Raw genomic sequence first — 13937 nt, 5'->3', positions numbered from 1 at the left:
TCGACTGATAAGCATGGTCCATATATTTTCAATCGGGTTGAAGTCAGGACTTGTTTTAAGCTTAATGTTAGCCTGCTTTATCCTCCACAACCAGCACTGAAGTGTGTTTGGGTTCATTGTCCTGTTATAACTCCCAAGTCCCAAGTTGTGTTCAAGTTTCTGATGGTTTATGCTGAAGAATTCTGACGTGGTCCTCCTTCTTCATTACTCCATCCACTTGGTGCAATGAACCAGCTCCACTGGCAGCAAAACAGCCCCAGAGCATGATGATCCTACCACCACCACCAGCTGGTACAGTGTCTCTCTGTACATGGTGGTCATTGTGGCCAAACAACTCAATCTTTGTCTCATCTGACCATACAGCTTTCCTCCAGAAGGCTTTTTCTTTGTCCATGTGTTCAGCTTCAAACTTTAGTTAAGCTTGAAGGTGTCAGTTTTGGAGCAGGGGGTTATGTCTTGGATAGCAGCCTCTTATTCCATGGTGAGCTGAACTGTAGACGGTGATCCATCAGCTTCCAGTTCATGGCAGGGCTGTGCCATGGTGGTTCCCAGGCTGTTCCTGGCCATCCAAACCAATTTCCTTTCAGCTGAGGGTGACAGTTTGGGTTTTCTTGAAACAAAGTGGCTTGGCACCTCACAATAACTTGCATACAATTGTTTGAACTGATCTTGGAATTTGCAGTTGTTTAGAAGTGGCTCCAAAACACAGTCCAGAGTTGTGTATATCTGCGATCCTCTTTCTCAGATCTGCACTGAGCTCCTTGGACTTTCCCATTTTACTGCGTGTTGGTCAATCCAATGAGTGCTGTAAACAAACCCTTTTTATGAAGGCACAGAGAAGCTACCAGCTGCAGTCAATCATAATCACTAACAGGAAGTTAAGAGACCTCGGCCTTGGCAAGATAAGAGATATTTTGGAAGTTTCAGCACCTCTGAATTAATAATCTAAGTAAGCGTATGTATATTTTTGACCCTGTATGTATAATTTTGACCCTGTGTTGATTTCAGAAAACCCAAAGAAAATTAAAACTTGTGCACCAAATTCTAGTGTTTTTTTAATTAATGTATGCTGTACAATCATTCTGCCACAGAAAAATAACAGTTCAAAGAAATTATTGAAAGCCCAAATATTGCCATGACATTCATGTCCAAGATGACATTCATGTCACTGTATGTAAACTTCTGACCACAACTGTAAATATGACTCCTTTAACTGTTTGTTCAGGTCCAAATGCTCTGCAATCAGAGCCGCGGGGTCCTGCAGCTGACCATCCTCATCCCCCATAAAAAAAAAAAAACAGTAATGCTGGGGAAACACTGTACTTGTGTATACTGTAGCTAAAGCATAGAATCACAAAGCCTAAATACTAACCCTCAAATAATATACAGTACATGTCTCACCATCTCCACTAATTTGCACTGTGTGGGGTAAATTGGGAGTTAGGATTGGGAGAGTTTTGCCTTTTTTCACGGGCATGTTAGGACTAGGACTGTTTTGGCCTCTAGAGGCCGCTGTTATTTCCTTTTCATGTCGTGTTTATTTTGGCCTCTAGAGGCCGCCACTGTTCCTGTGTTTTGTGTTTGTGTTAATTGCCTAATTATCTTCACCTGTGTCCTTAATTAGTTTGTCTATTTATACCCCTGAGTTCAGTCCTCTTGTCATGGAGTCTTTGTGCTGTTATGTTTATCTCCAGTTTCCTTTGTACTGTGTTTTTTGATCTTCTTAGCTTTTGTATTTTTGCACTTTGCTTTTCTTTTGGATTATACTCTTTGGTTTTTTTTTTTTTTGTCTTTTGTTTTGCCCTGTATATAGTGTATATAGTTTAAATAAACCTTTTGATTCTTTTTCTACTTCCGCCTCACGCCTCTGCATTTGAGTCATCCCCCTGGTGGCCTAGTGGGGGTTTGCTGGATTATCACACCAACGAACCAGGTTCGAATCCCAGCAAAACCCTAACAGAAAGACTCCGTCATGACCGACTCAGCAGAGGCTGCTTCAACTGTCTACCCGGCCAACCTTCAGGGAATTATGGCAGCTTTGACACGCTTCGGAGCGACCATGGACGCTCATGGACGTACGCTCACCAGCCAACGTGAGGCCCTCGCTCGCCACGAGGAACTGCTTCAGCAAATTGGGAAAACCCTGGCACAGCTGACATCTCTGCCTGCATCTCCTGCTCCTGATCCAGTTCCTGCTCCTGCTCCAGTGCCTCCTGCAATGCTGCCTTCTTCACCTCGCGAACCCAGCCTTCCTGCACCACAGAGGTATGACGGCAAGCACAGTGAGTGCCGAGAGTTCCTTACCCAGTGTCAACTCACCTTTGAGCTTCAGCCTACCACCTACACTACGGATCGCCGCAAGATTGCCTTTGTGATCACCTTATTAGCTGGTAAGGCGCGAGCCTGGGCTACTGCTATCTGGCAAAGACAGGGACCTGAGTGCTTTGATTTCCAGCTGTTTTCTGAAGAGATGCTTCGGGTCTTCGATCAGGCAGACATCAGTACCGACGCAGCCCGAAAGCTCATGTCCATCCGGCAAGGAGGAAGCGTCGCAGATTACGCCATCTCGTTCCGAACACTCGCAGCAGTAAGTGGATGGAACGAGACTGCCCTGGTGTCAGCCTTCCACCATGGTCTGTCTGACCCCATCAAGGACGGTCTGGCCTCTATTGGATGCCCAAGTGACCTCGAAACCCTCATCTCACATGCTATTCGTCTGGACAACAGGATGAGAGAACGCCACCAAGCCTTGAGCCCCCCCAGCCTCCCTACCTCTACCTGGAGACCGTCTACCTCCTTCAGTGACTGTCCAGAACCCATGCAAGTGGGTCGTACTCGCCTCTCCGCATCTGAGAGGGAGCGCAGAAGGAGGGACAAGTGCTGCATCTACTGTGGCAAGCCTGGTCACTTCCGAGCATCATGTCCCGAACTCTTGGGAAAAGGACCGCCCCGTCCAGCCGAGGGAGGGTTGTGACGGGGCCTACCCTCTCTCCCGGACTCCCTGGCCAAGGAATCTACATCCCGGTCTCCATCTCCTGGGGTGAGTCTGTCCACTCTTGTCAAGCTTTGATAGACTCAGGGGCGGCTGGGAACTTTATGGATATTCACTTCGCCCAAAGCATCAATATTCCGACTGCACCTCTTGAAGTCCCACTGTCTGTGTCTGCCCTCGATGGCCAAGCGTTAGGTGATGGAAGAGTCACCCAAGTTACTTCTCCAGTTTTCCTCCAGTCTCAAGGTCACAAGGAAGAAATATCCCTGCACCTGATTCCTTCACCTGAGTTCCCAGTTATTCTAGGCCTTCCTTGGCTTACTCGCCACAACCCTCGCATAGACTGGGTAACAAGCCAGGTTGTGGAATGGGGCCCTGCATGCCATGCCTCTTGTCTGCTCTCTAGCTCTCCTGTGTCTCCTGCCGAGCCCCCTGATCTCACTGAGTTATCTCAAGTTCCCACAGAGTACTGGGATCTCAAGGAGGTATTCAGCAAGAGCAGGGCCGCCGTTCTTCCTCCGCACCGGGCCTACGACTGTGCCATCGACTTGCTCCCTGGGACTACCCCTCCTCGTGGCAGACTGTTTTCACTCTCTCAGCCAGAACGCAAGGCCATGGAGGAATACCTCAAAGATGCCCTGGTCTCTGGGTTTATTCGACCCTCCACTTCACCTGCTGGAGCCGGCTTCTTCTTTGTCGGCAAGAAGGATGGGGGGCTCCGACCATGTATTGATTACAGGGGCCTGAATAAGATCACTGTGCGCAACCGATATCCCCTTCCGCTGATGTCCACAGCTTTCGACCTGCTCCAAGGCGCCACCGTCTTCACCAAGTTGGACCTACGGAACGCATACCACCTCATCCGTATCCGACAGGGAGACGAGTGGAAGACTGCCTTTAACACCCCGTCTGGGCACTACGAATACCAGGTGATGCCCTTCGGACTCACCAACGCACCAGCTGTTTTTCAGGCCCTAATCAACGACGTCTTAAGGGACATGATTAACCTATACGTTTTTGTCTACCTCGACGACATCCTTATCTTTTCCAAGACCATGCAGGAGCACCGCCACCATGTCCGCCAGGTTCTCCAGAGGCTGCTACAGAACAATCTGTTCGCCAAGGCCCAGAAATGCGAATTTCATGTTCCCGAGGTCTCCTTTCTGGGATTTATTGTACGGACAGGCCAACTCCAAATGGACCCTGCCAAGACCCTGGCCGTCCGGGATTGGCCTACTCCCAAGTCCGTTAAGGAGGTTCAGCGGTTCTTAGGATTCGCTAACTTCTACCGCAAGTTCATCAGGAACTTCAGTTCTGTGGCAGCACCCATGTCTGACCTCACCAAAGGGACAGGTGGATCTTATGGCTGGTCTCCTCAGGCAGAAAAGGCGTTCAAAGACCTCAAGGACCGCTTCTGCACGGCACCCATTCTGGTTCTCCCGGACACCTCCCAACCATTCATCGTGGAGGTGGACGCCTCGGACAGTGGTGTCGGCGCGGTGCTCTCTCAACGTTCGGAAGGAAAGCTGCACCCCTGCGCTTACTTCTCCCACCGCCTGAGTCCTGCTGAGTCCCGGTACGATGTGGGGGATCGAGAACTGCTAGCGGTCAAACTGGCCCTTGAGGAGTGGAGGCACTGGCTGGAGGGAGCACAACATCCATTCCTGGTTTGGACTGACCACAAGAACCTGGAGTACCTCCAGCAAGCCAAGAGACTGAACCCTCGACAGGCTAGGTGGGCCCTGTTTTTCAGTCGGTTTGACTTCACCCTCTCATACCGCCCCGGCTCCAAGAACACCAAACCTGACGCACTGTCCAGACTGTTCTCTGCCACTAACAGGGAGAATGAAGTCGGGCCTATTATCCCTGTGTCCCGGATTGTGGCCCCTGTCCGCTGGGGTATTGAGGAGGCTGTCCGACGAGCCCAACGCCAGGACCCCGGTCCTGGGACGGGGCCACCAGGCCTCTTGTACGTCCCACATCAAGCCCGGGCCAAGGTTCTCCAGTGGGGTCACTCTTCCCCTCTCACCGCCCACCCGGGAGCTCGGAGGACCCTGGACTTCCTGAAAAGACGCTTCTGGTGGCCTAACATGGAGAAGGAAGTAAGGTCATTTGTCCTGTCCTGTGAGGTTTGCACCAGAACCAAGAACCCACGACAGCGTCCCCAGGGTCTCCTGCATCCTCTGACCATTCCCCGGCGTCCCTGGTCCCACGTGGCAGTCGACTTTATCACGGGTCTCCCTGAGTCACAAGGTAACACGGTCATTTTGGTCTTAGTTGACAGATTCTCCAAGGCCTGCCGCTTCATACCACTGTGCAAACTCCCCTCTGCTCTTGAAACTGCGAAACTTTTGTTTAATCATGTCTTCCGAGTCTTTGGTCTTCCACAGGACATCGTCTCAGACCGAGGGCCCCAGTTCTCCTCCCGAGTGTGGCACGGGTTCTGCAAGGTCATCGGAGCCACTGCCAGCCTCTCCTCTGGGTTTCACCCACAGTCCAATGGTCAGACGGAGAGGCTCAACCAGGACCTGGAAACCACCCTGCGAGGCCTGGCTATGGATAACCCGACATCGTGGAGCACCTGGCTGCCATGGGCGGAGTACGCCCACAACACCCTGCAGTCATCGGCCACCAAGCTGTCGCCATTCCAGTGCCAATTCGGGTTCCAGCCACCTCTGTTCCCGGACCAGGAGGAGGACGCGGGGGTGCCCTCGGTCAACCAATATGTGAGACGGTGTCGCAAGACCTGGAGCAAGGTCAGGAAGACCCTCATACAGACCTCCAGAACCAACCAGACTCAGGCCAACCGCCATAGAAGACCTGCACACGCTTTCCGCCCTGGGCAGCGTGTTTGGCTGTCCACTAAGGACCTTCCACTGCGGGTGGAGAACCGCAAGCTTGCTCCTCGCTACATTGGCCCCTTCAAGGTGGTGCGCAGGGTGAACCCTGTCTCCTACCGGCTCCAGTTGCCCCGGACTCTGAGGATCAACCCCACTTTCCATGTTTCCCTGTTACGGCCCGTACTGACGTCTACGTATGCCCCTGCCCCTAGGAACCCCCCACCCCCCCGCATCTTCCAGGGGCAGACTGTGTTCACTGTGAATCGCCTGCTTGACTCCCGCCGGGTCCGCGGCGGGTTGCAATATCTGGTGGACTGGGAGGGCTATGGTCCTGAGGAGCGCTGCTGGGTTCCTGCTCGGGATGTCCTTGATAAAGAACTATGTCGGGACTTCCATTCGGCCCATCCGGATTGCCCTGGGAACGTCAGGAGACGCTCCTAGAGGGGGGGGTCCTGTTAGGACTAGGACTGTTTTGGCCTCTAGAGGCCGCTGTTATTTCCTTTTCATGTCGTGTTTATTTTGGCCTCTAGAGGCCGCCACTGTTCCTGTGTTTTGTGTTTGTGTTAATTGCCTAATTATCTTCACCTGTGTCCTTAATTAGTTTGTCTATTTATACCCCTGAGTTCAGTCCTCTTGTCACGGAGTCTTTGTGCTGTTATGTTTATCTCCAGTTTCCTTTGTACTGTGTTTTTTGATCTTCTTAGCTTTTGTATTTTTGCACTTTGCTTTTCTTTTGGATTATACTCTTTGGTTTTTTTTTTTTTTGTCTTTTGTTTTGCCCTGTATATAGTGTATATAGTTTAAATAAACCTTTTGATTCTTTTTCTACTTCCGCCTCACGCCTCTGCATTTGAGTCATCCCCCTGGTGGCCTAGTGGGGGTTTGCTGGATTATCACACCAACGAACCAGGTTCGAATCCCAGCAAAACCCTAACAGGGCAGAAACAACAGTTCCATTCAATTTATGTCACAATTTAGAGTTTGCTATCTCTGTTTTTGTCCCAAGGGCTTAATTTAACTCCAAAAGTGTGACCTTATATTTTCAGTTTCTCAGTATTCCAGTATCTGATTTATCATTTTTGCCATCAAAATAATAAGCCAAATATCATATCTTCTGATTTTTTTTCTGACAAAGATGCATGATCTGCTTTAATGTCTCCATTTATGATGAATGAATGCTATTATTTTATTATATTATACACGAGGTCATTTCTGAGCTTCTTTTCATATTGGTGCTTCTGTTATGGTGTTATACTTCATTCTTCTCTATTTTTAATAAAAGCAGTGTCTCTTTGTGACAGTCATAATTGGCTTCAGCCCAAGGCTATAACTAAACCCTAGTAATTAAATTTCTGAGATCAGAAATGATAAAAATGGAGTGACTTACGGTATTACTTTAATGTCCTCTTTTCCATGTAATATATAATCAATCACTTTGTAAAAAATGATTTCCTGAGGGGGAAAGTAATATCATGAATTTCTCCCAAACACACACAGGTGTGTTTGTGAAATAGAATATAGGATTTATGAATTGACAGTGGTTTAATGTCATCATTTATGGTACTCACTCTGCCATCAGGAGTCCTTGGTCCTGTATATGGAGGTGCCTCGCCCATCAGAACAGGCCAAAGGTCAAAGAACTCCTAAAACCATAATAAGAAATGCTTACAGTCATGTTAGCACATGTACCATTTGGGTCAATTTGTTATCTTATATAAAGTCCACAAATAAGAATATAATAATACTTAAGTAATGCTTTCATAATGAATTATACTTAGCACATCAGGAAATAATGACATGTATGCATTAACAGCCAAATGAGTCATATATGTATTTATTCTATCCACATTCACCGGATATGAGCAATCACGCACTCTGACTGGCTACTCTACTATGAGGATATCAGCTCATATACCATGAGTAGAGAAAAACAAAATGGCGGAGTGTGTTGCTGAACCAACTGAGGATGAAATAAAAACTCTACTTGAAAACAAAACCCCAAAAAATACAAAAAAAAGCAACAAAATATGGAATAAAAATATTTGATGGTAAGAAGGTATCTTTTTTTTATTTTTCAAGAATTATTATTATTATAGCATTTTTCACAAATTGCAACTGTCATCTCACCAGTTTGTTTACATTACAAGTGGAAATGATTTTGTTGGATGTTTTGTATAAAGTTTTTATTTATCGAATTTGCAAAAAAAAAAGTTCTGTTTCTCAAAATCCAGTGAAGGTGGATAGAATAAAACAGTTATTCCACTCAATCTCGTTGTACATGGCTTATAGCCAACTTGGCACTACATGCCTTGTCGGCTATAAGCTCATGTACAACTCAATTTTATGGAATAACTGTTAAATATATTATGAATGGTAATTGCTATGTGTTAACATATTAACTCATCCTGTAAATGAATTCTGTGACTTGTGGTAATAATGAATATGAATAATGAAGGGATTTTTATTATTATTATTTTTATTTTTTTTACACAGTGTACTGCAGGTTAATCCAAAATTGGGGCAATTCACAGTTCCAAAGTGAAACCCAGCATCACTAAAAAATCAAACCATTTTCTCAGTGTTATGTTATAAAAATGGGTATGATGATGATGATATGAAAGAAGGTTCATTTATCCAAGCAAATGGTAAGGAATATGACATATGGTAAAATAAGAGTAGAAGAGTTGTAAACAGTTGTTGAGGCTGAGCTGAGAGTTGTGTATACTGTAGATGTGATTTTTAGAACACAGTGGTTCATACCACACAAATTTGAACAATATGTATATTTCATGGGGGGGCGACACGGTGGTGTAGTGGTTAGCGCTGTCGCCTCACAGCAAGAAGGTCCGGGTTCGAGCCCCGTGGCCAGCGAGGGCCTTTCTGTGCGGAGTTTGCATGTTCTCCCCATGTCCGCATGGGTTTCCTCTGGGTGCTCCGGTTTCCCCCACAGTCCAAAGACATGCAGGTTAGGCTAATTGGTGGCTCTAAATTGACCGTAGGTGTGAATGGTTGTTTGTCTCTATGTGTCAGCCCTGTGATGACCTGGCGACTTGTCCAGGGTGTACCCAGCCTCTTGCCCATAGTCAGCTGAGATAGACTCCAGCTTGTCCGAGACCCTGTACAGAGTAAGCGGTTACAGATAATGGATGGATGGATGGATGTTTCATTGGTATTGGTATGGTGTTTCATGGTAGTTTAGAATTGAGGTGTTGGAAAACAAACATACAAAAGGGTTTCAACCTTAAATTGTATTGTTGCCTATAATTTGGATTAAACTACATTTCCAGAAACTTTATTCAGACTGCAAATCATGGTATTAACAGGATGTTCTCTTCTTTAGTGTTCTGTCTAACGGCAGGTCCGCTCTGACAGCTTCAGCCATCAAAGTTACTAGGTTAGAATTACAGTAGTGGTTTCCTGTTGCCTTCTACTGGATTATTATAGAGGTTTTCTCCTCTCAACCATTCACACCTATGGACAATTTAGCCAGTTAACCTAACTGCATGTCTTCAGACTGTGGAGGAAACTGGAGCACCCAGAGGAAACCCACGCAGACACGGGGAGAACATGCAAACTCCACACAGAAACGCCCCGTCAGCCACTGGGCTTGAATCCAGGACCTTCTTGCTGTGAGTGCTAACCACTACACTGTCATCCCGCCCTAGAATGAGTTAGCCAGTGTAAATATGTTGATCCTTATCTTTATTTTTGGCTACATACTGTATGACTCAGAAGCTGTAAATGAATACTTTTCATTATTTACTGATTATCTATAGAGCTTCAACATAGGATTAGTTGTTTGATGATAGATATTAGCTATTAGGTTAAGTCTAATTCATTCATTTTCTATGCTGTTTATCCATTGTGGGTCATGGGGAAGCTGAATACAATCCTAGCTGATATTGGGTGAGAGGTGTGGTCAACCCTGGATAGATTGCCAATCTGTTGCGGGCTAAGACAGAGAGACAGAAAGCCATTCACAGTCACATTCACATCTCTAGGTAATTTAGAGTTCCAGTTAATCTAATCCACATGTCTTTGGAGTGTGGGAGGAAACCAGAGCACCTGGAGGAAACCCACACAGGCACGAGAGAACATGCAAACTCCATACGGAAAGCACCAGTTGATAAGCAGGTTTGAACCTGCCTGCCGTGAATCAACAGTGCTAACTACTGCACCACCCAGGTAACCTGCCACCCCAGGTTAAGTATTAATAGATGCTTATTTGTGAACCTGATACTTAAGCGTTCCAAAGAATTGTATGTGTAATGTACAAGTCTTTTTTTTGTCTCTGTGTCTCAAAATGGCAAAGCAGAGGCTTGTCTTCCATCTCATTATACTCAAAATGTTTTCAATTTTCACAACAGATGCTTACATATCACGTCTTTTTGTAAAGACACATGGTTAATATCATTTAATCTACTTATTATGAAACTCTGATCAGGAAGATTTAAAAAAACAAAAAACAAACCAAAAAAAAACCCCAGTTCTAATTCAAGTGTCATACTGTAGCACTACTGCAGTGATCAGTTAAATCACTTTTGTCTTGGTCATGTCCAGAAGGCCAACAGAGTAGCGGTCACAGTTGAGAAAGGCTCGCACTGTGTACAGGGCTTTGTGGAACTGCCTCTCAATATCTGTCAGCTCCTCAAACACTTTGCTGGCAGACCAGAGCAAAACCTGTAAAGTAGATGTAAATGGAAACCATTAATGAAGCCACTGTGTTGTTCCACTTGGCAAAATGATGAAATATTTCTAATCATCTCACCTGTCCTCTTCTGGTTTCACAGTTGTGCAAGTAGCTCAGGTGAAAAACCCGAAGAACAAGATTGGCAAAGTTCATATATTTGTTCAGCGCCTGAAAAAAAGGCAGGTTTCAGGTAGGAGTTGCTCGAATATTTACAGTATAAGCATTTCTGTATATTACCTTTCTACACACCCACGTGTAGTGACAAGTTTTATGCCATGTGGGATAAGAGCAAATAATATGATGTACACTATGCTATCTGTGAGAGAGACAGACAGACAGACAGACAGACAGACAGACAGACAGACAGACAGAGAGAAAGAGAGAGACAGATAGATAGACAGAAAGAGAGAGAGACAGAGAGAGAGAGTGACAGAGAGAGAGACAGACAGACAGAGAGAGAGACAGAGACAGGCAGACAGAAAGAGAGAGAGACAGAGAGAAAGAGAGAGACAGAGAGATAGACAGAAAGAGAGAGACAGAAAGAGAGAGACAGAGAGATAGACAGAAAGAGAGAGACAGAGAGAGTGACAGAGAAAGACAGACAGACAGACAGACAGACAGACAGACAGACAGAGACAGAAAGAGAGAGAGACAGAGAGAGACAGAGACAGACAGAAAGACAGAGAAAGAGAGAGACAGAGAGAGAAAGAGAAAGAGAGAGAGAGAGACAGACAGAGAGAGAGAGAGACAGCAAAAGAGAAAGAGAGAGACAGAAAGAGAAAGAAATTGGAAAAGACAGACACCTCTTCATCCTGTGTGCTGAAACTGGAGCCACCAATCTTATTCACCGCCATCATAACAGCCACCACGTCCTTCCCGTTGAGGATGGGAGTCGCCAGTACGTTCTTAGTCTCATAATTTGTCAGTGTGTCCACAAAGTCACTGAAGTGGGGGCACTGAACAAAGAACCACATATTAAAAATCATTAGGAAAGGATGATACGACCTACAAAGACAGCGATTACTGATAAAAGACATTTCCATGTGACATTATAGCAAGTGTTGACAGGGTATCAGATTGAATTGAATTGCCTGTTTGGTTTGCATTTGATTTTGTCCCCTGAAGACTAAAACATTTTTAAAATGCTTTTGGGCTATATTTATATGCAATCAATTTTGTCATTAAATGAACATGTGGATCAGACAAAACAAATCTTTCACCCACAGCTTACTTGGCCATTTTTGGCTAGTTAACAGCAGTTCCCATCGTTGTTACTACATAGTTTATGGATACTAATAAAAGGTGCAGGTAAGCTTCTGCCATTCTGCTGACTTAGAGAACATGGCTTTATGCACTGACCTTTAAATCTAATCCAGGGTTGCTCTAATTCAAGCAAGATTATAGAGCTTTAGTCCCTGTGGCCCACCACAGCCAGTGGAAAGAAACAGACCTAATGCACTAACTCCACTCTGCACTTATACAGTTTGTGGAGCAAATAATTTACCCCAAAAGCAATCAAATGAAAGAGGAACCTTGTAGCATATTACGAAAGACAGAGGTGTTGAACATATCGTGATATTTTCAGCTGGTCAGTTAGATGGTAGATGGGCTAAAGCAGGGAAGGAGTATCACTGCTGCATTCCATATACTTTGTATTTCAGTCACATTTTCATCAGCGAAGATAAAGGCAGTCAATTTATTACAAATGATTATGTGCTCAAGAGAGGTCATGTTCTACAGAGAAAGGCATTTTCCAGGATGAGAAGCAGCTAAGGTAGAGAGACAGTCTGTTCCTTTCTGAACTGAATGCTACTCATGGTTTGTATTTCATGGTTTGCATTTCAGACTACACTGCACATTTGATCGTGTGCCTGTCTTTGCAGCGCTGTGATTCAGGATTAAATTAATCTATTGCACCTTTGAGTGTTATGCTTCAAAATTTGGTACCATTTCAAATGTACTAATTTTCCTGCAAGAAAACAAATGGAGCTATGTTGAGCTCTTAACACTAAACTGATTATTAGACAGTATTAAATGTGTTACAATTGCTTAAAATCGCATAAATAGAGCGCAATTTGTCATATTCTTTACTTAGCAAGGAAAAATGTAATAAATAAATCATTGCATTGAAGAGTATTTTGCCTTTATTTGATTTATTATGTGGAAAATTGGATATAAAAATAAACTGATGTTCTTAGTCTGGTGTTCTTAAAATCATGTCATGCAACAGAAATGTAAACTTACACTGCTCTCTACTGGTCAAAATTGTTTTCTTAAGCAAGTGGGTCACTTTATTTTTTTAATGCATTATGAAATACATTGTGTCATGTGGCTTTAGGACTTCCACGAAAATAATGAGAAAATTAGAAACATTTAATATGCTATCAAAAGTCTAAACGTCTATAAAGGTGTCAGTCAACTAGATCATTGCGAATGTCGCATAGCAGTAAATTAAGATGACGATATTTTATTATTGAATTTTAATCAGTACTCATCTTGAACAAACTCATAAATGGTGAAAAATCTATGAGGTTATCACATTTAGTCATCTTAACACACCAGCCCTAGACGTTAGCCTACCTGTGTCACATCAGGGACATTAACTGTCTTCTTGACGGTGGCCACATGACCCACAATACCCATATCCAATGGATATACAATCTCACTATCTGGAGGGACCAGGCACTCATCCATTATGGCCTCTTTGTGGACGTTGAAGAGGCGAGTGGCCAGCTCGGCCGTGCCATTCCTCTGCCGGTACATGAACAGGCTCATACGGTCAACGCACATGATGAAGCTCAGATGGCGCATGAGGTTGAACAGAGCCCTCTCCATCTGTAGGTGTTCCTGCAGGTCCCGCACCATGTCAAACACAAACTCGCTCTCCTCCACAGAGCTCAGCTCATGGTACTGGCTGATATCCACTTCAGTCTTCTTGGATGTGGACAGCAGGTTTGCCACAACCTGGGCCTTAAAGTGGGAATCGTAGTATTCCTTAGCAAAGGCAGGATTACTGTCCAGAAACTTTTCAGCCACATCCTGGTCTACTACAGCCATGCCTTAGCTGAGAGGAAAAAAAACCCTGTATATGTCCTTTGAGAGTTTTCTGTAGGACAGTATCTGCACACACCCCAGTAGTGTGCGATATCTTCGATACTTGCGATGTGGGCAGAACTAATTGGGATTATGTGGATTGCTTTAAAGAGGCATGCATGCGCCTAATCTTGCATCCAATTATAATTTGGATATCTTTTATTTACAGGATCCAAGTTCATATATACTCTATGGCCAAAAGTTTCTGGACACCTGACCATCACACCTATATGTACTTTTTGAACATCAAGTCAAGTTAAGTTTATTTGTATAGCGCTTTTAACAATAGACATTGTCGCAAAGCAGCCTTACAGAATTTGAA

General features: G+C 44.9%; 1 protein-coding gene across 1 annotated transcript in view; it reads right to left on the bottom strand.

Moving 5' to 3' along the window:
- pde6a (phosphodiesterase 6A, cGMP-specific, rod, alpha) overlaps positions 1-13579 on the bottom strand; it is a 29851-nt gene extending 16272 nt beyond the window's left edge. Inside the window, exons 1-6 of the mRNA XM_060926998.1 lie at positions 13103-13579; positions 11326-11478; positions 10601-10690; positions 10372-10512; positions 7401-7475; positions 7220-7284 (exon numbers count right to left, since the gene is read on the bottom strand). Of these exons, the coding sequence (XP_060782981.1) occupies positions 7220-7284; positions 7401-7475; positions 10372-10512; positions 10601-10690; positions 11326-11478; positions 13103-13579 (1001 nt within the window). The remainder of the gene's footprint in view (positions 1-7219; positions 7285-7400; positions 7476-10371; positions 10513-10600; positions 10691-11325; positions 11479-13102) is intronic.
- Positions 13580-13937: the final 358 nt, after the last annotated feature.

This window comes from Neoarius graeffei, chromosome 8 (genome assembly GCF_027579695.1).
Source record: "Neoarius graeffei isolate fNeoGra1 chromosome 8, fNeoGra1.pri, whole genome shotgun sequence".
Classification (NCBI taxonomy): Eukaryota; Metazoa; Chordata; class Actinopteri; order Siluriformes; family Ariidae; genus Neoarius; species Neoarius graeffei.
The sequence above is the reverse complement of the archived record's forward strand: the minus strand, read 5'-3'. Positions and strand labels throughout refer to the sequence as shown.